The following is a 23,765-nucleotide window of genomic DNA, read 5'->3' on the forward strand; positions in this document are numbered from 1 at the left end:
TCCCTCTATTTCCTCTCTCTCCCCCCGACCCTGGCCCTAGGTCCCCCGAGCCCTTCCTGTCTTTCCTGGCCAGAGGTGCCGCCTCTTACCCAACCTGAGCGCTGTGCGGCTGCCTGGCGTGGACGGTGCCGCGCGGTTCTCATGACCCACACGTGGGCACTAACCCTTCCCACCCTGAGGATGAGGAAACTGAGGCTCCAGCTCAGGAACCTCCAGTCCTGCTGGAGTCCGACCCACACACTAGTCAGGGGCAGAGGTGGGACTTGAAGCCCCTTGATCTGAGCCCAGATCCTGTGCCCCAGTCATGGTCACCTGCTCAGGGACCCCAGGGACTCCTGCTGCTGCAGCCACTGTCCTGTGAACAGGGCTGGGGTTCATCTCACTGCTAGGCGATGCACTAGCAGCAACAGCCCCTTCACCCTCTTAATCCTGTCAGCGGACATTTGGGTCGTGTTCCAGGGTTGCGTGAGGAATGCGTGGGTATTAACGACGGTTAAGAGGCAAAAGAGGGTCACAAAAGCCAGAGTTATGGCTTCCTGAGGCAGAGGGAGGGGTGGGAAAAACACAGGGAAGCTAGTGCCTCGCCTAGGGTCCCTAATGTCCCTGTCATGTGTCACTTCAACTCTTCTGTCCATATCACACAGTATATAAGAAAACACATCTTTGACGAGGGTGAGTCACACCTCCTTGGAGACACAACCCGACCTCCAGAGAGAAAGTGGCCCCTCCCCTCACTCAGCTCCTGAGCCCTCAGGGACAGTGGGGATGAGGCGGGCCTGGTGGTCGGGGCTCACTGGCGGCAACTGGGTCCAGCTCGGCCACTGACTGCCTGGGTCTCCTTGGGCAAGTTCCAGGGCTTCTGTGCCTCACTGTCCTAACTCTACAGCAGGGCTTGACATCGCAGGTTCCAGGAGGAGGCAGCAGACTGTCCCCAGGCCCCCAAGGGCCTTGCCTCCTATCAAGCCCCAAGGACACTGAGCCCCATCCCTGCACTGCCCTCCCCCAGGTCTACCCACTCTCTTCTCAGGCCAGGGGGGGTCTGTGGGGCCTGGCAAGGTCGTGCCCTGGAGCAGGTCAGGAGGAGCCGGCATTGGATTAGTGAAGCACGGGGCTGAGCAGGATGGTCAGGGGCAGGCTGTGCTGGAAAGTCTACTGGGAGCTGCAGGCCAAGGCTGGGCCCCACAGGCAGGCTCCACTGCCGGCCTGGGGGGCTAAGCGGGCACTGCCCTCTGACCCACGGCTTCCTGGCGTCAGCTGGTGCAGCTGCCCTGCAGGAGACTGCCACATCCGGGAGGAGGAGTGTGGCGCCCCCCCACATCCCCATCTGAGCTCCTCCTCGCCCTCCAGCCAGGCCTGACCTGCAGGACACCCATCTAGAGCCCCAGGCCCACGGGGCGTTCTGCCAGCGCCGGGCACTCACACGGACGTGTTCCCGATGATCGTGCCATTTTCCAGGCTCCTGGAGATGGGAATCACACGGGGCCCGTACACGGAGCTCTCGATGGTGAGGAGCAGCAGCACCAGGAGGGCAGGGACCCCTGAGGGTGGGACAAAGGCTCAGGAGGCCCCAAAGGGCTGACCCTCATCTCTGGGTCTGCTAACAGGGAACCCCACTGGGCAGGGGAGGGGAGGGGCCGCGCTGAGCTCCAGCCCCTGAGCACTGAGCCTGCGATCTCGGAAGAGGCTCTTCATGAGTGACGGCTCTAGGACAGAACAGGAGGGGCAGTAGAGGGGACCACCCAGGGAAGATGGGGTGAGGAGCAAACGGGAGAGAGGGGTGAGGAAGTAGCCATAACTGAAAAAGGGGGAAGGTGGTAATGGAGGCACCGATGATGGAAGCAACAGTGGTGAGGATGAGGATGATGGTGACGATGGAGATGATGGTGGGAGGTAGTGGAAACGGTGGGGCAGGGGATGGTGGTGATGGAGGTGGAGGTGGTGATGGTGGTGGGAGCAAGGGAGGGATGGAGGTGAGAGTATGGAGCTGATGGTGGTGAGTGGTGAACTGGAAGTGGAGGTGGAGGTGATGATGGTAGTGGGAGGAAGTAATGGGGTTGATGGTGGGATTGGAGGTGGGTGATGGAGCTGATGGAGGTGGTGATGTGGTGGTAGTAGTAATGGTGGCCAGAGGTAGAGGTGGTGATGGTGGTGCTGGTGGTGCTGGAGGTGGAGGTGGTACAGCTAATGGTGGTGGAGATGGTAGTGGAGATGGTGGTGATGATGGTGGTGATGGAGGTGGAGCTGGAGGTGGTGATGTGGTGGTAGTAATGGTGGTTGGAGGTAGAGGTGGTGAGGGTGGTGGTGGAGGTGATGGTGATGGTGTTAGTGGACGTGGTAGAGCTGATGGTGATGGTGATGGTAGAGATGGTGGTGGAGGTGATGATGGTGATGGAGGTGGAGCTGTGGTGGTAGTTATGGTGGGCTGGAGGGGAGTTGGTGGGGCTGACAGTGGTGGTGATGGTGGTGGTGGAGGTAATGATGGTGGTGTTGGAGGTGGAGGTGGTAGAGCTGATGGTGATGGTGATGGTGGAGATGGTGGTGGAGGTGATAATGGTGATGGAGGTGGAGCTGGAGGTGGTGATGTGGTGGTAGTTATGGTGGGCTGGAGGGGGGTTGGTGGGGCTGATAGTGGTGGTGGAGGTGATGGTGATGGTGTTGGAGGTGGAAGTGGAGGTGGTGATTGTGGAGCTGGAGGTGATGTGGTGGTGGTAGTAATGATGGTTGAAGTGGAGTTGATGGGGGTGATGGTGGTGGTGGTGGTGGTGATGGTGGTGTTGGAAGTGATGATGGTGATGGTGATGGAAATAGAGGTGGTGATGGTGATGGTAATGGTCGATTGGAGAGGGTTTGGAGCTGATGGTCGTGGTGATGGTGTGTTGGAGGTGAAGCTGGAGGTGGTGATGTGGTGGTAGTAGTAATGGTGGGTTGAAGGTGGAGGTGATAGTGCTGATGGAGATGATACTGGTGGAGCTGGAGGAGGTGATGTGGAGGTAGTAATGGTGGTTAGAGGAGTTGGTGGGGCTGACGGTGGAGGTGGAGGTGCAGATGGTGATGAGATAGCGGTGCACTGTGTGTGTTGACAGAGACACTGGGGTGGCAGAGCGGCCACTTGGGCCCGCTGACCCCTAAGTGGGCAGGCCAGCTCACCCCAGCCCAGGGCGCCCAGCTTGAGCACGTATCTGCGGATGTAGACATTGTAGACGCGCCCGAGGAGAAGGTAGAGGTTGAAGCCCTCGATGGCCATCCAGGTTTGGCAGCTGAGCAGCGCGAAGTGGAGCGTGGCCGCCAGGGCCGAGCACGCGGGCCCAGGCACCGGGGCCACGGCCGCCGTGGCGCTCAGAAGGAAGGCCACGTTCAGGAGCAGCACGGAGCCCTGCAGGTTCATGTGGATGTGCGTGACGGCGTCACTCGGCTTCCTGGGGTGGGAGCACGGGCCGGATGTCACCAGGCAGCGCCACCCGCTGGGCACAGTGATGCCACTGCGTGTGCTGTGACCCCTGCCTCCTGGCCCCGCCCTAGGAGACCGGGTGGGGACCAGGAGGAAGCCGAGCAGACGGGGACGGGCTGGACGCGGAGGCAGGGGCATACCTGACATAGAGGTGCAGCACGATGGTGAGCAGCGAGGCCACCACGGAGATGCTGCAGCCCACGAGGGACAGGTACTCAAGGGGGGCCTGCAGCTCCTCGGGGAGCGGGGCCGGCGAGAGTTGCTGCGGGAGGGAGGGGGCTGGAGCCTGGACGTGGACATGCCCTCCCCGGCCCTTGACGGAGGGTCCCTTCCCCGCAAGCCCAGCCACCCTGGCAGATGTAGCGACTTTCCCCCAGAAACTCCCATCCCCCCCCCCCATGCAAATGCCCCTCCCCCATTCTCTGTGCCCCTGTGGGAAGGGGCCCCACTTCTCCCACCCCATGTGTGGACGGGCTACCGGCCTGGCCTATCCGAGCCTTCCTCCTCCTGCCCATAGCAATTGGCTCAAGGGATGAGCACATGATACACATCAAGCCACAGGATTCAGTCCCAAGACTAGTTGGCAGAATTGGGTAAGAAAGGCTTTTATTCCACTGGCCTGAAAGCTCCCAGGGCATGAGCCAGGAATTGCTGGCAGCCATATTATCCAGTGGGGAGACCCTGTTGGAGGGCCAAGCCAGGACGGATCAAACACAGTTGAAGAACAGAGAGAGAATCCTGTCTCAGTGCTATTCAGTTCCTGGACCAAGCCATGCCTGAAGCCTCCATAGCCCAACCTTTTCAGGAACATGAGCCCCTAAGTTTCTTTGTGTGTGTGTGTGGTTTAAGCCCACTTGAGTTGGATTTTCTTTCCCTTATACCAGCTTTTGCCTTGCCCCTCTGCCAGGGGCATGGAGCCCTGTGTGTCTCTGACTCCCTCGCCCAGCCTGGATGCACACGTACCATGAGAACAGCAAAGTAGGTGAGGTGGTTGCAGTGGCAGAGCACCTGGGAGGGGGAGGGCTGCTCTGTGCGGCAGCCCTCGGGGCTCCAGGCCCCCCAGTGGTGCTTGCTGGCTCCCTTCTTCCAGAAGACACAGGTCAACGTGTAGCCTTCCTGAGGGGAGATGCTGGGTCAGTCCCGGGGGAGCAGCGAGGGGCCAGACTTCAGGGTCTGAGCATCCCGGGGGCAAAGCAGGCTCCGCCGCCTCCCTCCAACACGTACGGGGCACGGGCTGAGCTTGGGCATGGGACAGTCCCAGATGCCGACCACACGCCCACCGGGGACTCTCAGAGGGACCTGGGCAAGACGCTAGGCTTCTCTGAGCCTCACTCTGCTTGTCTGCAAAATAGGGTCGTTCATGCCCAGGTTACGAGGCTGGTGCAAAATGAAAGTCTGCGGGGCCTCCTGAGGCCCAGCTCTGGCCTCTGGCATGGCCAGTGGTCCCCTATCTCCCACTGGTGAGGGCCACGGATGACCCAGACCCAGGCCCAGAGGGGGAGAGACTCATTCCAGCCACACTGGGCAGTGCCTTGGAGACCGCAGAGGAAGGGCCAGAGGCGGGGCACCGAGGCCTCCAGCCCGATTTCCAGGACACTGGAGGTAGGGCGTTTGCTCCAGGGGGAGGGAACTGCCCTGAGCAGGGAAGGAAGGTCCAGGGCAGTTCTGGTGAAGCCGCAGGGACATGGAGCCAGAGGACAGGGCTCCGAGCTTTTCAGCAAGGACAGGGACAGGGAAACAGGGCACTGAGCTGTGTCCACCTGGCAGCCCTTCCCTCTATTCCACTACGAGGGTTTTCACTCCTCCACCCCACGTGACCCAGGTGGGGCCAATCCACACGTTCCATCCCCCTGGGCACAGAGACTGGTTCAGGGATGGACACATGACCCAGCTGAACCTTTAGGACCCTGGATCCTGATTTGCACTGGTAAGGTAGACCCTCTGGAAAGAGGGAAAGGAAGCCCGCCTGATTAGCACCCATCTTGCCAAGGCAGGAAACAATTGCTGAGAGATGGAGAGAGACTGACCCATAAGAGTACTGTGTCAGTCCCTGGATCCAGCCATGTCTGAAGGTGGATCACCCCTGGACATGTCATTGACGTGAGCCAAGAATTCCCTTTTGTGCTTAAGCGGGCTTGAGGTGGTCTTCTATCATTAGCAACAGAAAGAATCCTGAAGAATGCAATGAGTGAAAGTTTCTCATCTCCTTAGTAGGAATTTTCAGAATGTGACGGTTCCTCAGGTTTGAGTTTGGTCAAACCAGTGTTCAACAGGAGACCCACAGAGGGGCAGGGGTGGGGTGGAAAGGGGGGGTACTCCAACAGTACCAAGCTCTGGTTGTGCCAGAAGCTGATGTTGACTGGCTCGGTGAGGTTGTCCACGTGGCTGTGGTCCAGCTGGGCCCCCAGGACGTAGTTGTTGAGCAGGGATGAGTTGCTTTCATCCTGGAAGGGCAGCGGACAGACCAAGGGCTGAGGGCCCAGGGGAGACCAGAGCCCTCTTTCCCGGCCCCTCCTCCCACCACCTGGGGCTATCCTCTCACCCACCACCAGGGGGCGCGCTGCCCATTTGTTTAAGGCATTCCACCCTCCAGCCCTCACCTCACACCTATCCTCAATTTCAAAGACAAGGTTGAGTGGCACCTTCTCTAGATTCCCCTGGCACTGTCCCTTGGGAAAACTGCCTCCACCTTCATTCATCCGTCATTTTGTGGTTGTCATCAACCTCACGCTAACATTGAATCACTAAGATCTTTTTTTTTTTTTTGCGGGGTGGGTGGGGGGTACGCGGGATTGAACTCAGGGGCACTTGACCACTGAGCCACATCGCAGCCCTATTTTGTATTTAGAGACAGGGTCTCACTGAGTTGCTAAACACCTCGCTTTGGCTGAGGCTGGTTTTCACTCGCGATCCTCCTGCCTCAGCCTCCTTGGCCGCTGGGATTACAAGTGTGCACCACTGCACCCAACAAATCCCCAAAGTCCAGGTGTGGAGACAGGGTTCTCGAGGGCAGGGACCTTGTGCCTCGGTGTCTGTCTCTCACACAGGCGCACACCTACGAGCCTGCTTAGGTTTAATTTGCAGATTGTGAGGGCACCTCCCTACAGCTTGTTGGGAAACTGAGGCCCAGTAAGGGCCAATGGCAGGCCAAGGTTGCACTGTGGGCTGGTCCCCACTCAGAGGCCAGGAGTGGCCTGCAGTGTCCCCAGAAAGGGGCTGGCACCTGCCCTCCTCCACCCACCACCTGCTGACCTGGAAAAAGTAGGTGGTGAAGAAGTAGACGCAGATGAGCCGCAGCTCCCGGGGCCGGGCAGCGCAGGCCTCTCGGGTCAGCTCTGCGGGGAACTGCATGGCGCGGGACCCGGGCCTGCGGAGGGCCACAGACAGGCTGAGCCCGGTGTCCAGGGCCTGCGGGCGGGCCTGGCCCCAGTGCCTTTGCTGTCCCCACTCCCCACCAAACCTTCCGGGCCTCACCCTCTGCAGTTCCTTTCCGGGGCCTCCATTGGCAAAGCTCGGACTGCCCCTCCCCCGGCCCCAGGGCCCAGCGTCCATCAGGGGCTCCAGCCTCGAGCTTGGGTTCTGGACCCCACCCAACTGAGGTCCCTGAGCATGGAGCCAGGTCAGCACCGTACCAACCAGGCATCCAGCCAGGATCACACAGGTACTAGCGGAGCCAGGTTCCCTGGCCTCTCCCAACGCTGCCACCCGAGGGACACACCTCCATGTGACTCGGGCAAAGGGGGACGAAGACACCGTCCTTCAGGGGCCATGGGCGCCTCCCCTCCTGCTGTGCCCACGCTCCCAGTTTACAGAGGAGGCAGCTTCAGCCACTCGGGGCGGAGCCTGGGGACAGTGCGGACCTTCAACTCCCACAGGACTTCGGGCCACCCCTTCTCCTGGCCACCTCTGACCTGCGAAACCTGCTCCAGAGTGTGGCTGCTCAGTGCGAGGCCAGCAAAGTCGCAGCCCAGCTTGAAGATCAGAGACTGGATGGTGCGCGTCTCCAGGGTCAGGTTGTCGCCGTAGAAGCTGGCGTTCAGCAGCCTCTGCTCCAGGCCCTCCACCTGCCTGAGGGCCCGACACGCGGCCAAGGGGCAAAAGAGAGCTGTGGGTGGCCTACGAGTGCAGGGTCTCCCATGCCCCAGCCTGTCACTCCCACTCCAGACTATTGCAGTGTCCCTGTCACACCCTGACCTTGGCTTTCCACCCATCTCCTTCTCCTACTTGACTCCTCTTCAGGTCCCAGTTTGTTGTCACCACCTCCAGGAAGCCTTCCCTGACTGCTCCCCCTAATGAGAGATGTATCTCTGTGCTTCCTAGTGGCGGCTCTTAGCCCTTGTCGGTCACCAGCATTGACCTCTCAGCCAGAGCTGCTTGGTCACTGAGTCACAGACCATGGAGGCTCCAGCCACAGTCCTAGAGTCCCTGCCTAGGAAAAGGCAGAGACCCACTTGGTTTTATGACATCTATGGTTAAGGGCTCCTGTCCTAGACAAAACACTCCAGGAGGGCAGGGACATGTCTCTTTTCCATCTCCAGAACCTAGCATCAGGCACACAGTGGTTTCTCGATAAACAAAACCTGACAAATGCAGTTAAGAGTCTACCCTGGGCTGGCACCGCGGTGCAGGCCTATAATTCCAGCAACTCAGGAGGCTGAGGCAGGAGGATTGCAAATTTAAGGCTAGTCACAGCAACTTGGCAAGGCCCTGTCTCGATGTTGCTCAGTGATACAGGACTTGCCTAGCTTGTGCAAGGCCCCGGATTCAATACTCAGCACCACAAGAAAAGAAAGGAGGAGAGAGTCCGCACTGGACCAGGCCTGGGCACTAATTCGAGGTACAGTTGGGGCAGGAGCACAGTTGACCGAGAGGTTCAGCTGGACACCACTCACCGAGCAGGAGAAGTCAGCTTCCGGCCCTTGGCCTGCTCCATGTTCCGCATCCAGCTCAGGAGTTCTTGCTCTGTCTCTATGGGGGGCAAGACCATCCTCCCCCTCAGCCTGCACCCTCAGCTGCCCCCTGGCAGGCCTCTGGACCTCACATCCCCAGCCAGAGACTCACCCAAGCTGCTGCCCCCAAGAGGACGAGTGGCCCCCTTTCCATCTGCCTGGGTTCGAGCCCTCGGCCTTCCACAGCACAGCCCTGGGCCTTGATGGGGTCTGACCCGGCCAGCGGAGCCTTCTTACCTGAGATCCTGCCCTGAGAAATCAGAAAGCACAGGCAGACGAAAAGGGTCCTGCAGCCATCCATGCCCTGTGGCCAGGTCTCTCCAAAAGTAGCTCCTGCCCTGGAAAACGTGCACATACCACCATCAATGTGGTAAAAGAGACACCTCTGACTTCTTCCAGGAGCCTGGCATGTCCCGGGGTTGGGACCTGCAGCATCTTCTTAGCTCCTCACTACGCCTGCGTTTCAGATGAGGAGGCTGAGGCTGGGAGGGCGGGGTCTCGCTTTGCTTGAAGGTGCCTGAAGCCGGGTCTCTGTGACTCCAGAATGTTTGATCACTGGGTAACAGCTGCCATCCACAGCTCCGCCTAAGACACCCCTCCCATAAAGTGGACTCTCTGGGGACTCTGTAGAGGTCCCCACCTCATCCAGGGGGAACTGGGAACAAGCAACATCTAAGTCAGTCCCTCCCTGACATTAACTTGCCCTGGGTCAGGATCTTCTAACAGGAACCAAGAAACTGCTTAAACTGACTGTTCCAAGGAGAGTATCCTAAGGCTACCAGCATTTCGGTGTTCCTCAATGAAATGGCCAAGATCTAACTGATGGGAAAGCTCTCCCGGTCCCCAAGCCCAGACAAGCAATGGAGTTTTTAGTGCTCCACTCTTAAATGTAAATCGTCCCAACAAGGATTACTGGATATTTCAACACAGGCGCCCTTTCTCAGAAAGTTGTTGGAGGATGCACCCCAACCAAATGAGGAAGCGAACCACAAAAGAATACACGATGTACAGGAATCCCCACCGCAGGACCGGTGAAGCTGCTCCCCAGAAACTGTGCCAAGAGGCTGATGGTTAAGAACAGGATGGGCGGGGGGGCTGGGGTTGTGGCTCTGCGGTAGAGAGCCCGCCTAGCACATTTGAGGCCCTGGGTTCGATTGGGGCACACCCTGTCCCGAGGGGCAGGGAAAAAGAAGGCTCCAGAAGGGATTCCTCCAAGGACTAAGATTTATATAGTCGTCATAGCAACACTGAACAGGAAGGTTGTTTCTCCTTGTGTAAAAGGCATATTAAAATGATTTCCACTTTGGATATAGAGAGCCACAAGAGAATGTCACTCCACCGTGACGGTGGAAAAAAGCTGAACAATTTACTGATCCATTGTTGAGCCCTTCGAGGGCTGAGGTCCAGGACAACCCACCGAGCTGGTTTCTGAGAGTATTTGGAACACAGGTTCAAGGTGGTGCCCAGGTGCCATGGAGAGGAACTCTTTCCCCTTTCTACACTCTGCGGAGAAAGCACAGTTGCCTGAGAGGAGACCAGAAGAAAACAATCCATATCTGGAAGAATTTTTTTTCCAGAACTGGGGATTGAACCCAGGGATGCTCTATGTCCCCGCTAAAATTGCTGAGGCTGGCTTTGAACTCGCAACCCTCCTGCCTCAGCCTCCTGAGCTGCTGGGTCTTATATTTTTTTAATTTGAGACAAGAGTCTGGCTAAGTAGCCCAGGCTGGCCTCGACCTTGCTATCCTCCTGTCTGAATCTTAATGAATTCTTCATGGCTAGAGTGGCAGCTTAGCATCCCTGAGAGATCCAGATTTCAAAGGAGTTCAGGGCTGGGGCTACAGCTCAGTGGCAGAGCACTTGCCTAGCACGTGGGAGGCACTGGGTTCGATCCTTAGCACCACATAAAAATAAAATAAAGGCATGCTGTCCATGTACAACTACCAAAAAAAAAAAAACTTAGTTATACATTTATTAAATACATACATAAATAAATAAAAGGGGTCCAGACCTCCAGACAGTCCCTCCCTCAGTCCTCCCCAGGGAGCTGATGAGACTGATTGGAAGGGGCGGGGCCTGAGAGAGGCCCCATGGTGACAAGGGCATGCAGGACCTGCCAAGGACCCAGGGAGGCGGCAGCAGTGCCGCCTGAGCTCTGGGTCTGCAGAGTTCAAGGTGGTGCCGGTGCCTTGGGGACCTGGCTCTCCTGGGAGACTCCCACACCGGGTCCCTCTCGGGCAAGAACAGAAACTGCCCCGCCCCCACCCTGCATGGATGGTAAGAGCCTCTGGACACTGGCCGGAGCAGGACAGCCACCGGCGCTGGCATCCTGACTGTCAGGCAGGGGCGGGAGCAGGCCCCCAGCGGCTCAGGACCTCCCACCCATCAGGCCCAGGTGGCTCCCTGGGGTGGGGGACAGGAAGTCTGCCTGCACTCCCGCACCTGCACTGAGTTTGGAGAAAAACAGGAACACTGGCCAGTCCCCCTCCTGGGCTCTCCTCTGAATGTCTAAGACCGAAACTAGAGCAGGAGAACAAGAAGCCGCCGCCCCCACCACAGAACTTGCACCAGGGGACCAGCAACCGCAGACTAAGCTGGGGAAGGAGCTAGAACCCGGACGGAGAGCCCGTCGGTGTCACTTTGTGCAAAGCTGAGCACCAAACAGGGACACCGAGAAAATCCCCGGGGACTCAAGCCCTGGTGCTCAGCACAAAGTAACAGCCGTGGTGCGCAGACGGTAACTATGGCAACGAAAAACCTGAATCAACCACAGACTCGATCAACTCAATGCCCTCTACTAAAGCCACAGATACAAAATATGCCCATTTCTAGGAATAAATATGGTTTGACTCACCCACTACTGTCCTCTTATGCTCAGTGCCTGGAGGTCAGTCAGGGACTCCGTGGCACATAATAAAACCAAGTAAAAGAAGAGGCCTGGGCTAGCCAGGTGCAGGGCACCCAGCTGTAATCCCAGCTACTGGAGAGGCTGAGACAGGACGATCGCCCAAGGCCAGCCTGGGCAACTGGGAGAGACCCTGTCTCAAATAAATAAGGGCAGTGGTGGGATATCCCTGCATTCAGTCCCTAACTCCACTTAAAAAAAAAATAAAAATAAAAAGGGACCCAGGACTGGGGAGGTAACTCAGTGGTAGAGTGGTTGCTGGCTTAGGCCCTGGTTTCAATCTGCAGCATGAAAAGAAGAAAGAAAGAAAGGAATGAAGGAGGGGAAAGGGGGAGTGAGGGAAGGAAGAAAAAGAAAAGAAAGAAAGAAAGGAAGGAAGGAAGGAAGGAAGGAAGGAAGGAAGGAAGGAAGAAAAGGAAGCCATTATTGAGACATAAAAGATGTAGTGAGAAAAATGAATTCCAAGAACATACGGGAAATTGTAGGAGGCAATAGAAACTACAAAGGATGGCCAAGTAAAAGTGATGGAAATGAAAACTCCATATCAGCAATGAAGAAATCTTTCAATGGATTTATCAGCAAACCAGACCCAGCCAAGTAAAGCTCAGTAAACCTGAAGATAGAGCAATATAGATTACCCTGGTTGAAACACTGTGTTATTCAGCCTTCCAATACTGTAACAAAATACCTGAGATAAAACCTTATGAAGAGAAAAAGGTTACCTTTGACTCACAGTTTTAGAAGTTAAAAAATCAGAATTAGAAGACATGATGCATTGACTCCATTACTTTGGGCCTGTGGCAAAGCAGCACATCATGGTAGGTGGACGTGACAAGCAAAACTGCTTACATCACGAGTAAGAGATCGAAAGAAAAAAGAAAGGAGGAAAGGATCAAATCCCATAGTCTCCCCTGAGTAGACCCCATCTCTCAAATTTCCATCACCTCCCAGAGCACCACCCTGGATAGAAAGCCCTTAACACAGGGGCTTTGCAGGGGACTTTCAACATGTAAACTGTAACAGACATGAAGAGCAAGAGTGAAAATTAAATATTGACAAAAGTCAATATCCCAATATGTACGTCATTGGAGTCTTGGGAGTAGAGAGGGCAGAGAAGATACAGAAATAGAAACAGAAAAACAACAGAAATAAAAGAGTGACATTGAAGAGATAATGGCTAAAACTTTTCCTAAATTATTAAAAGAACAAACCATAGATCCAAGGAGCTCTGCCAAACACGGAAGGATGCACCTAAATAAAACACACCCCGTCCCATCATAGACGTGTGGCTGCAAAAGCAAAAAGAAAGAAAATCTTGAAGGGCATCCGGAGAACAAGAACCAGGTGGACCAGGATAAACAGTAAGGACGAGGAAAGACTTCTGATCAAAAACTATACGAGCCAGAAGAAAATGCAGCATATCTTTCGAGAAAAACCCACCATCTTAAAATTTATGCACAGTGAACATACCTTTTAAAAAATGAAAGCCAAATAAGAACTTTTTCAGATGAGCCAGGACTTAGAGAATTCATGGCCAACAAACTTGAACTGAGAGAAATTCCAAAGGAAGTTCCTAGGGTAGAAGGCAAATTATACCCGATGGAAATCTGGACCTATACAAGGAGATGAAAAGTGTTGGATTTGGTAAAAATGTGTTAAATACGAAATAAAATAAAAAACCCCTTAATTTTTATATCTGTAATAGTGCAGGCATATTGTGGAGATCGTAATAATGTGGAAGAAAAATGGCAAAAGCGTGAACATGGACTATTCTGTTGTCAGATGCTTATGTTGTATGTTAAGTGTTGCAAGGTTATTTGAAGGTCAGTCGTGGAAGGTTAAATATGTATATGGTAAACCCAAGAGTAACCATTAGAAAAAGAAAACAGCCAGATAAGATGATAAGACAATCATAGAAATAAAATCATTTAATTTTTCTACATTCTTCTATGTATATGCCTATCTTTTGCCCCGCACAAAAGTCAACTCAAAGTGCATCGAAGACCTAAGAAATAGACCAGAAACTTAGCAACTTCTAGAAGAAAACACAGGCTCCACTCTCAAACATATTGGTGCAGACAGTGACTTCCTTAACAAGATCTCTAAAGCTCGGGACACAATGCCAAGAGTTAACAAATTGGAAGGCATCAAATTAAAAAGCTTCTGCACAGCAAAGGAAACTGGAGAATGAAGAGAGAGCCCACAGGATGGAAGAAGATCTTTGCCATCTGCTCCTCTGACAGAGGATTAATGTCCAGAACACACAAAGCACTCAGAAAAACTTAACACCAAAAACAACTAACCCAGTCAATCAATGGGCAAAAAGAACTAAATGGGCATTTAAATACTCACTCTAAAATAAGACAGGGCAAGAAGAAAATGGAACAAAGAATAGGCAGGACAGGAGAAAATAAATAGCAAGATGGTAGGTTAAAACCCAGTCATAGAGACAATTACACTAAACATAAATGGACCAAGGCAGGTGCAGTGGCACACGCCTATAATCCCAGTGACTCAGGAGGCTAAGGCTGGAGGATCACCACAAGCTCAAGGCCAACCTCAGCAATTTAAGACCATGTCTCAAAAAGTAAAAAGGACTGGGGACATAGCTCCACCACCCCTGGGTTCAATTCCCAATTCAAAAAGTTACACACACACACACACACACACACACACACATATAAATATATAAATATTAAATTTAAAAATAAATGGACCAAATGCTCTGGTTAAAAGGCAGATTATCAGCCTAGATTTTGAAAGCCAAACCCAAGGTTTACTATTTATGAGAAAGACATATTAAATATAAAGATACCAATAAATTCAATGTAAAATGGGGGAACCAGATACAGCAATAATAATTAAAATTGAATAGTTAGATTAATATCCAAAAAAGTAATAGAAATATTATTGGGGATAAGGATTCTACAGGACGAGAGCCAGGAGCTGTGGCACATGCCTGTAATCCCAGTTACTCAGGTGTCTGTGGAAGGAGAATCACAAATTTGAGGCCAGCCTCAGCAACTCAGTGAGACTCACTCTCAAAATTTTTGAAAAAAACAGAAGGGGTGTGGGCTGGGGGCATAACCCACCCAGTACTCAAAACTAAAAACTAAAGATTATATAAGGCTAAAGGGATAAAAAAATCATCCAAAAAAAATCTTAAATATGTATGCACCTGATAACAGAGCTTCAAAATTGATACTACTGAAAGCGGAAACACACAAATCAGCAACTATAATTGCATTGGCGTAATATTTCTTTCTCTGTACCTGATAGAACAAGTAGATATAAAATCAAAACTAGAAGACATAAGCAACACTGTCAATCAGCTTAATCTTATTGGTGTTTATAGAACAGTCTACCCAACAACCTCAAAGTACACATTCTTCTCAGGTATTCATACAACATTCACAAAGACAGACTGTACACTTGGCTATAAAATAAATCTATATTTAACAGGACTAAAATCATACAAAGTAAGTTCTATGGCCACAAGGGAATTAAAACAGAAATTAATAACATAATACAAGGAAATTAATAACAAGCTATTAAGTAACCCTGGGTTAAAACAAAATCACAAGGGAAACTATGGCTAAAGCAGTGCTTAAAAGAAAAATGTAGATTCTGATGGACTTATTTGAAAAATATTTACCAAGCATAGATGCATTAAGTATGTTGTTGGAATCACCTTATAACCCAAAAGTGTCTGTGCAAAGCCTGTGGTAACTAGATCTAGGTTTACGGCAAACATAGAAACTTAAAATGTCGGTTATAACGAGATTTTGGAGACAGCTCTGTGGCTGAGGAAGTCATTAGTGGTCTAAGGATCAATAGTTGTCATTCTTCTTCCTTTGTCCTTTCTTGAATGGCATTACTTTGTAGTCCCTAACTGAGCTGATTACTGCTCTTCCCCCTTTTTGTGAGATGCTGCTATTAATGTAAGTGCTTCTGTGATTATTTAAAAAAAAATTTTAAACCACTTGAAAACCAAAGTTGTTATTTTATTACCTAAATTTGAACCTGAGGTTTTGAGATCCTGTTATGAGAGTGAACCTTTATAGAAAGTAAACTTGGTTACTGTAGAATTTCATACAAAATTAAAAGCATGAAGTTAAAAAAAAAAAGAAAAGAAAATGCAGAGTCTTAAACGCTTATGTTAGAAATGATGGAAGATTTCAAGTCACTGATCTAAGCTTCTACCTTGGTAAAGTATAAAATTTAAGCACCAAGTAAGCAGAAGGAAAGAAAATTATATAGAACATAAATCAGTGAAATAGAAAATTAAAAAGAAATGAAGACAAATCAATGAACCTCAATGTTGGTTATTGGAAAAAATAAATAAAACTGACAAATTTCTAGCCAAAAAAAAAAAAAAGTGGAGGGAGAATGACCAATATCAACTAAAAAAGAGGGTCTACCACTGCAGAACTACAGACAATAAAAAGTTAAGGGAGGGGCTGGGGATGTGGCTCAGGGGTGGAGTACTTGCCCAGCAAGCAGGATGCCTTGGGTTCCATCTCCAGCACTGAAAAGGGTCAGGAAATAATATTAACAATGTAAGGCTTAACAAATTATATTCATTGGGCTAGGATTGTGGCTTAGCGGTAGAGCCCTTGCCTACCACATGTGAGTCCCTGAGTTCAATCCTCAGCACCACATAAAAGTAAATAAAATAAAGATATTGTGTCCAACCACAACTAAAAAATAAATATTTAAAAAACAAATTATATTCATCATACAAAACAAAAAAAAAATTTCTTGAAGGAGACACAAATTACCAAAGCTTACTCAAGAAGAAGTAGAAAATATGAATAGTCCTTTATTTATTAAATGAATTAAAATTCATAACCTAAAAACCTTCTCATAAAGAAAATGTTAAGGGGCTGGGGATGTGGCTCAAGCGGTAGCACGCTCGCCTGGCATGTGTGCGGCCCAGGTTCGATCCTCAGCACCACATACAAACAAAGATGTTGTGTCCACCGAAAACTGAAAAATAAGTATTAAAAAATTCTCAAAAAAATAGATTTAAAAAAATGTTAAGCCCAAAAGACTTCACCAGAACATTCTTTCAAACATTTAGGAAATGATAATACCTCCTCTAAAGAAACTCTTATAAAGAAAGAGATAATAACAATCTTAAGCCCAGTCCTTCAGAAAAGAAATAACGTTGGAAGTTTTCCAAACTTTCAAGAGGCCCATATTTTCACAGCCATAGGCATTTCAGGAAAAGAATATTAAAAAGAAGTGAAGAGCAATGTCCCTCAGGAATACAGATCCAATCCCAATCAAAATTTCTGCAGGATATTTTGTAGAAACTGATGATTCTAAAATTTACACTTGAGGACTGGGGTTGTGGCTCAGTGATAGAGCACTTGCCTAGCACATGGGAGGCCCTGGGCTTGATCCTGAGCACCACATAAAAATAAATAAATATATAAAGCTATTGTGTCCAACTACAACTAAAAAATGAACATTTTTTTTAAAAATTTACACTTGAAAGGAAAAAACTGTCACTAGGTGCAGTGGGGCACACCTGTAATCCCAGCAACTCAGGAGGCTGAGGCAGGAGGATCACAAGTTGGAGACCAGCCTGGGCAACTTAGCAAGAGCCTGTCTCAAAAATAAAACTAAAAGGGCTGGAGGTGTAGTTCAGTAATAGAGTGCCCCTGGGTCCAATCCTCATTACTGAAAAAAAAAAAAAAAAAAAAAAAGATAAAGGAAAAAAAAGGACTTAGAATAGTGAAAATATTTTGAAAAAAAAAAAAAAACACAGGACTCACACTGGCAATGTCACTGCAATGTCACACTTACCATAAAGCTATAGTAATCAAGACAACATGTTATTGGCATAAGGACAGACATGCAGATGAGTGAAACAGAAGAGTCCAAAAATATATCTGTGTATTGATTTATTTTAAAATTTGTATTATTATCATTTTTTGATCAGTTGAATTCTGACAAACATGCAAAGGTAATTCAATGGAGAGATATAATCTTCAATAAGTGGTTCTGGAACATTTGGCTCTCCAATGCCAAAATAAAAAAGAACTTGGATCCACAACTTGCAACATACAAAATTGAACTCAAAATGGACCATAGATTGGGGGCTGGGGATGTGGCTCAAGCGGTAGCGCTACTCGTCTGGCATGCGTGCGGCCCGGGTTCGATCCTCAGCACCACATACAAACAAAAATGTTGTGTCCGCCAATAACTAAAAATAAATATTTAAAAAAAATGGACCATAGATTGAAATACAAAATGAAAACTATAACCCTTGTAGGAAAAAAAAAAGAGAGAGAGAGAGAAATTCTTTCTGACCTTGGATTAGGAAAAGATTTCTTAGAAACAACACCTAAAACACACTCCATAAGAGAAAAAAAAAATAGTAATTTGGATGTCATCAGTTCTGTTCTTTGAAGATTACTACATACAGGGAATGAGAAGACCAGCCAAGTCTGGGAGAAAATATTTCCAAACATAATAGCTGATTAAAAAACAAAAACATCAACAACTTGTATGTAGACAATATAAAGAACTCTTACAACTAATAAGAAAAAAAATCCAATGGGGAAAGAGCTGAATAGTCACTACACTAAAAAAGATGGCAAATACACACATGAAAATATGCTTAATATTAATAGCTATTAGGGAAATGCAAATAAAAACCACAATGAGATATTGCTACACACCTTCTAGAATGAATAAAATTAAAACAACTGGGAAAGTCTAGTGTTGTGGAGGATATAGAAGATCTGGAATGCTCCCCATTTCTGAAAGGAATGCAAAATGGGACAACCATTTTGAAAACAGCTTGGCAGTTTCCAATAAAGCTGAAGATACACATACCTTAAAACCAACAATTCTACTTCTAGGTATTTACCCAAGAAAAATGAAAAAATCTTTTACTTGAAGACTTCCACAGGCATAACGGCTTTATTCATAATAACCAAAATCTGGAAACAATACAATTTCCATCAACTGGTGAAAGCCAATTGTGGTATATCTATACAGTGGAATATTATTCAGCAAGGAACAGTTATGAATGGCTGAAATCGTCAATGCTTTGGTGACTCTCCAAATCACAAGGATAAGTGAATGAAGCCAGACACAAAGATTCTATGATTCCACTTACAAGACCATTTAGAAAAGTAAAAGCATTAGGATCAGAGACCAGATCAGTAGTTGTCAAGGGGGCAAGGAAAAGATATTAACTACAAAATGGCACAAGGCAACTTTTCAAGACAATAGAAATGTCCTATATCTTGATTGTAATATATGTGTATACACGCCTGCGTACATTTATCAAAGCTCATTAGACTACTCTCCAATAAGGCAAATTTGAAACCAGCTACAGTGGCACTTGTGGGTAATCCCAGCACCTTAGAAGGTTGAGGCAGAGGGATTGCAAGTTTCAGGTCAGCCCCAGCAACTTAGCCAGACCCTGATTCAAAATAAAAATAAAAGAAGGCTGGGAATGTGGCTCAGTGGTAGAGCACATCTGGGTCAACTCTCCAGTACCCCCGAAAAAAGAAGAGGAGCATCTTATTGTATATGATGTATACTTCTATAATCTGATATTAGAAAATCAAACCAAAAACACACTGAGAGGTCAGAGAAGACAAAATGGAGAAGGGAGGAGAGGGCAGGAGAGCTAACCTTCCTTCTCTCTTGAGGAAGAAAATTCCCAGGGCTTCTGGGAGGGAGAGCCCCCAAATTCAAAACGCCTGCTGATGGCAGTGGCCCAGGGAGGTAGTTAAGGACAGGAGCATTCATTTTCTACCACTGGACTCGCAAAGGTCAGCACCCAGAGAGAGGCTGTAGGGACAGGCCCATCCTCCATCCCCACCTGAGACTCGAGAGTCCCATCATAGAGGGGACTGTTTGGTGACATATAGGAAAGTCATATTCTGAATAACCTTTGACTCAGGAAATTCATTTTTATGACTGTACCCTATGGAAATAATCGTGCGAGCCAGGAATAAATACCCACAAAAATGTTTAGGCTGGACAATCAGAGCATGGATTTGGGAGGGAGGGATTGGAAGTAAAGTATTCTAAGGCTCTGACTTGTTCAAAGATGGATGGATTAGGGCTGGAGATCTAGCTCAGTTGGTAGAGTGCTTGCCTCACATGCACAAGAACCTGGGTTCAATCCCACAGCACCACCACCCCCAAAAGGGATGGATGCATTAGCTGGGCAGGTGGCTGGGGAGCCTGAGGCAGGAGGATCACAAGTTCAAAGCCAGCCTCAGCAAAAGTGAGGTGCTAGGCAACTCAGGGAGACCCTGTCTCCAAATAAAGTACAAAAATAGGGCTGGGGATGTGGCTCAGTGCTGGAGTGTCCCTGAGTTCAATCCCTGGTACCCACTCCTCAAAAAAAGATGAATGGATTTAATATATTAAATAACATTAGACTTTAGTATGCTAAATATTTTCGGTGAAGTTTCAAGGGCAACACTAAAGTAATAAAAACAGATAGTATATATGGACTGGGGTTGGGGCTCAGTGGTACAGCGCTTGCCTCACACATGTGAGGCACTGGGTTCAATCCTCGGCACCATATAAAAATAAATAAATAAATAAATAAATATATATATATATATATATATATATTTAAATAGTATAACTTTTATGCAAAAAGAGGAAGTAGAATATACTGTGAAACTTTGGTAAGAAAATTAGAGGTTTGCTAACTTTGCTATAATGAATAGACAAGAAAGATTTGCAATTAACGTTATGCTGGTGTGTAACTGGGGCTTCTAGAATTTAGTTTTACATTGTTTCAACAGCATTAGTATAGTTCCATTTCCCCCGTTTATTTTTCCCTCTTTTCTAATAATAAAAACACCATCTGCCCCTGGTGCTGAAATGTAGTAGAGAAGTAGAAGAAAGCAAAAACCAAACCAAATCAAACAAAAAGCAACTTACATAAAGTATTTGAAAGGACAAGGGAAGATGGGAAAAACCGAGTCCACATACATCAACCATTACAATAAATGCAAACGGGCTAAACTCACAGGCTAAATGCTAGATGGCAGATTGGATAAACCAGTGATTGGTTTGTGAGGAAGTGGTGACAAATACTGCATCATTTTTTTTTTTTCAGGAAAAACAGCTGTGGATGGAAGAATCAAATAGGTTTAAGAGAAAAATTTTTAGAATTATTCAGATTTAAATGTCAGGCGCTTCCACAGGGACGTGATGGGTAAGGACTGGAGGAATGAAAGGCTTTGTACTTGAACTTTGCTCCAAAGAATAGGTGTGACCTTCCAAAAAAGTGGTATCTTGGAGTATAAAGGCTAGAATTTGAGAAGGCCTGTGGATGGCGGCAAGCCCAGCCACATGTTAGCCAGTGGCGCAGGGCCCTCCGCGACCGCTCTGCAACGCACGGGGACTACATGAGCCTGGCCAGCAACCTGCACGCCAGCACCAGCACCTGTTCCCGGGAGACTGCACCTTGACCCTCAAAGACCCACTTTGACTTTGACCTTGACCTTGACCCGCGAATCTGGCACTTCCACTCCTGAGACTCTGGAAAGGTTGGCGGCTCTTAGGCAGTTGGTGTTCCTTCTAACAAAGGGAGAAAAGGTAGAGGAACATGCCGTGTTTGACCCGATTGGAAATGTCCACCATGCCCACCACTCGTTGGGAAGATTTACTATTGTTTGTCGAAGGCCTTCACATAGAATATGAAAAAGCTGCTCTCAACTTGCTCCCCAACCTTTCAAAAGTTTTACTACATCTGGAAATTCTAAATGCAAAGAGGTTGCCCTCGGATGGTTGAGTTAGAAAATAACATCTTGTAAATGCCCATTTGTTTTAAAAAATCAGAAGTGTCTTTGGGACGAGACTTTGAAATGGATTTGTTAGACCGCCTCTAGGAATCTTGTCCAGTGGGTTAGAGGACGTGGAGAAGACTTTGATGGTGAGAAGAAGGAGCTCTTGTGCCAGATAGGTTTTATGTAAAAGACATTCTCCTACAACGATCACCATTGTTTTGTGAGTACATTGTATTCCTCATTAATATATATGTAGTTGAAAATGCTAAGTACTTTCCTGAAAATAGCTGTAGTTCAATGGTTGAGCACTTGCCTAACATGCATGAGGCACTGGGTTCCATCCTCAGCACCACATAAAAACAAACTAATGTATCCACCTAAAACTAAAGAAACATAAATAAATAAATATTTTTTTAAAAAATAGCTAGACATTATAGATGTTCTAAAGTGCCTGGGATATGTAAAAAGTAGAAGTGGAAAATATAACACATTTTGTAAATTTTTAAAAAAGGATACCTAGAATACTACTGTTTACAACAAGAAAGACTTGAAAACAATGTATCTTCCATCAAGGGAGGAACAGTTCAGTAAGTCAGAGCTCCGCTTCTCTGGAACAGTTTGTCAGTTTCCTATAAAACCTAATGTGTGCCTACCACGTAACCTAGCAATGTATTCTTAGGCTTTTATCCCAGAGAGCTAAAAACCCATGCTCACAAGAAAACCGGTATATGAACATTCATAGCAGCTTAATTCATAACAGCCCCAAACTGGAAACGACCCCCAATGCCCTTCAATGGATGGAAAGTGGTATATCCACGTCATGAAATACAACTCAACAATATAAAAAATAATAAATTTTCCAGGCACGGTGGCACAGGCCGGTAATCCCAGCATCTCAGGAGGCTGAGACTAGAGGATCACGAATTCAAAGCCAGTCTCAGCAAAAGCAAAGGCCCTAAGCAACTCAGTGAGACCCTGTCTCTAAATAAAACACAAAATAGGGCTGGGGATGTGGCTCAGTGTTTGAGTGCCTCTGAGTTCAATCCCTGTACCAAAATACTCATAATAATAAATTTGAAAAAAAAAAAAAAACAAACAATTATTGGTACATACAACTTGGATGGATCTCAAGGGAATTCTCCAGAGCAAAAAAAAAAGGAAGAAAAAAACCAATCTCAAGATGGAGTGCAGTATATGATTTGACTTGCATAGCATGCTTGAAATGAAAATTATAGAGATGGAGAAAGGATTAGTGGTTGCCCCGGGTGAGGTCGGGCATGTCTATGAAGGGGTATCACAAGGATCCTTGTGGTGACAGAACAGTTTTGTGTCTTCGTTGTGGTGGCTGCTATGGGAATTTACACATGTGATAAAATTGCATGGAATCAAATAGGCACCCACATCACACACATGCATAAATGAGTGCCTATAAAACTAGCAGACTCTGAACAAAGTCTGCAAATTGTACCAAAGTTACTTTCCTGGTTTTGATGTTGTATTGGCTTTTTTTCTGTTACTCAGAATAATTCCCCTGGAGATCCATCCAAGTTGTGCATATCAATAGCTTTTTTCAAATGTATTTTTTAAAAATATATTGCTGAGCTGTATCTCGTGTGGATGTACCATAGTTTGTTTTAACCATGCATCCATTCAAGGGACGCTGGGATTGTTCCCAATTTGGGGCTATTCCAAATAAATTTGCTATGAGTCTTTGCTTATAACCTTCACAACAGGAAAAAAAAAAAACAGTTTAATACTTAGGATTCTTTTCAATCCTCCAAATGACTATTTGTTAACATAGAAAAAATAATAGTAACATATTGCTTCTAAAAATCAAAAAGCATGTTGCAAAACAATGTAATCCCATCCTGGCCCAAAAATCCTATTTCTTTTTAAAAATATTTTTATTAGCTATTGAGGGATCTTTACTTATTTATTTGCTTATATATGATGCTGAGATTCGAACCCAGTGCCTCACACGTGCCAGGCAAGTGCTCTACCACTGAGCCACAACCCCAGCCCCCCAAAATCCTATTTCTTACATGTGCAAAAGCAGGATAAACATCCAAGAACAGGCAGGAGTCGCTTCTGAGAGGGGAGATCATAATCTCCCCTTTGTTTTCCTTGTCTACAGTTCCTCATGTTCTCCCCCAAAATTGTAATTATACATTTCTCAAATTGCATTTACTCCGAATAGTTTAGAAATTCACATCTTTCGAATATTTTATATTTGATAAACAAATACAAAAATCTGAAATGCAAAGCAGTCCTCCACCCTGAAGACGCCCCCTCTCAATTTCCAGCTACCCACTGGTACCACTGCTTTTAGAATTCCGTGTCTCTTCCAGAGTTTCTCCATACAGATATAAGCAAACAGAATTTCCCCCACTTTATACAAAAAGTAGCCCACCCTATGTATTGTCCTGCATTTGCTTTTTTGTGTGTGGGGGGAGGGCAGGTACCAGGGATTGAACTCAGGGGCACTCAATCCCTAAGCCACATCCCCAGCCCTATTTTGTATTTTATTTAGAGACAGGATCTCACTGAGTTGCTTAGCGCCTCTCTGTTGCTGAGGCTGGCTTTGAACTTGCGATCCTCCTGCCTCGGGGATTACAGACCCTACTGTAGCCAGCCAGTTTCACTTTTCTTTCTTTCTTTCTTTTTTTTTTTTTTTTTTTTTT

The 23,765-nt window shown here is 47.9% G+C and overlaps 1 protein-coding gene across 1 annotated transcript in view; it reads right to left on the reverse strand.

Annotated features, from left to right (window-relative positions):
* Adgrg5 (adhesion G protein-coupled receptor G5) overlaps positions 1 to 23,765 on the reverse strand; it is a 28,871-nt gene that overhangs the window by 2,245 nt on the left and 2,861 nt on the right. The window contains exons 3-11 of the mRNA XM_015488669.2: positions 8,635 to 8,735; positions 8,341 to 8,416; positions 7,337 to 7,516; positions 6,701 to 6,815; positions 5,776 to 5,892; positions 4,412 to 4,564; positions 3,589 to 3,710; positions 3,148 to 3,416; positions 1,421 to 1,538 (exon numbers count right to left, since the gene is read on the reverse strand). Coding sequence (XP_015344155.2) covers positions 1,421 to 1,538; positions 3,148 to 3,416; positions 3,589 to 3,710; positions 4,412 to 4,564; positions 5,776 to 5,892; positions 6,701 to 6,815; positions 7,337 to 7,516; positions 8,341 to 8,416; positions 8,635 to 8,735 — 1,251 coding nt within the window. The remainder of the gene's footprint in view (positions 1 to 1,420; positions 1,539 to 3,147; positions 3,417 to 3,588; positions 3,711 to 4,411; positions 4,565 to 5,775; positions 5,893 to 6,700; positions 6,816 to 7,336; positions 7,517 to 8,340; positions 8,417 to 8,634; positions 8,736 to 23,765) is intronic.

The sequence above is a fragment of the Marmota marmota genome, unplaced genomic scaffold, assembly GCF_001458135.2.
Source record: "Marmota marmota marmota unplaced genomic scaffold, marMar, whole genome shotgun sequence".
NCBI lineage: Eukaryota > Metazoa > Chordata > Mammalia > Rodentia > Sciuridae > Marmota > Marmota marmota.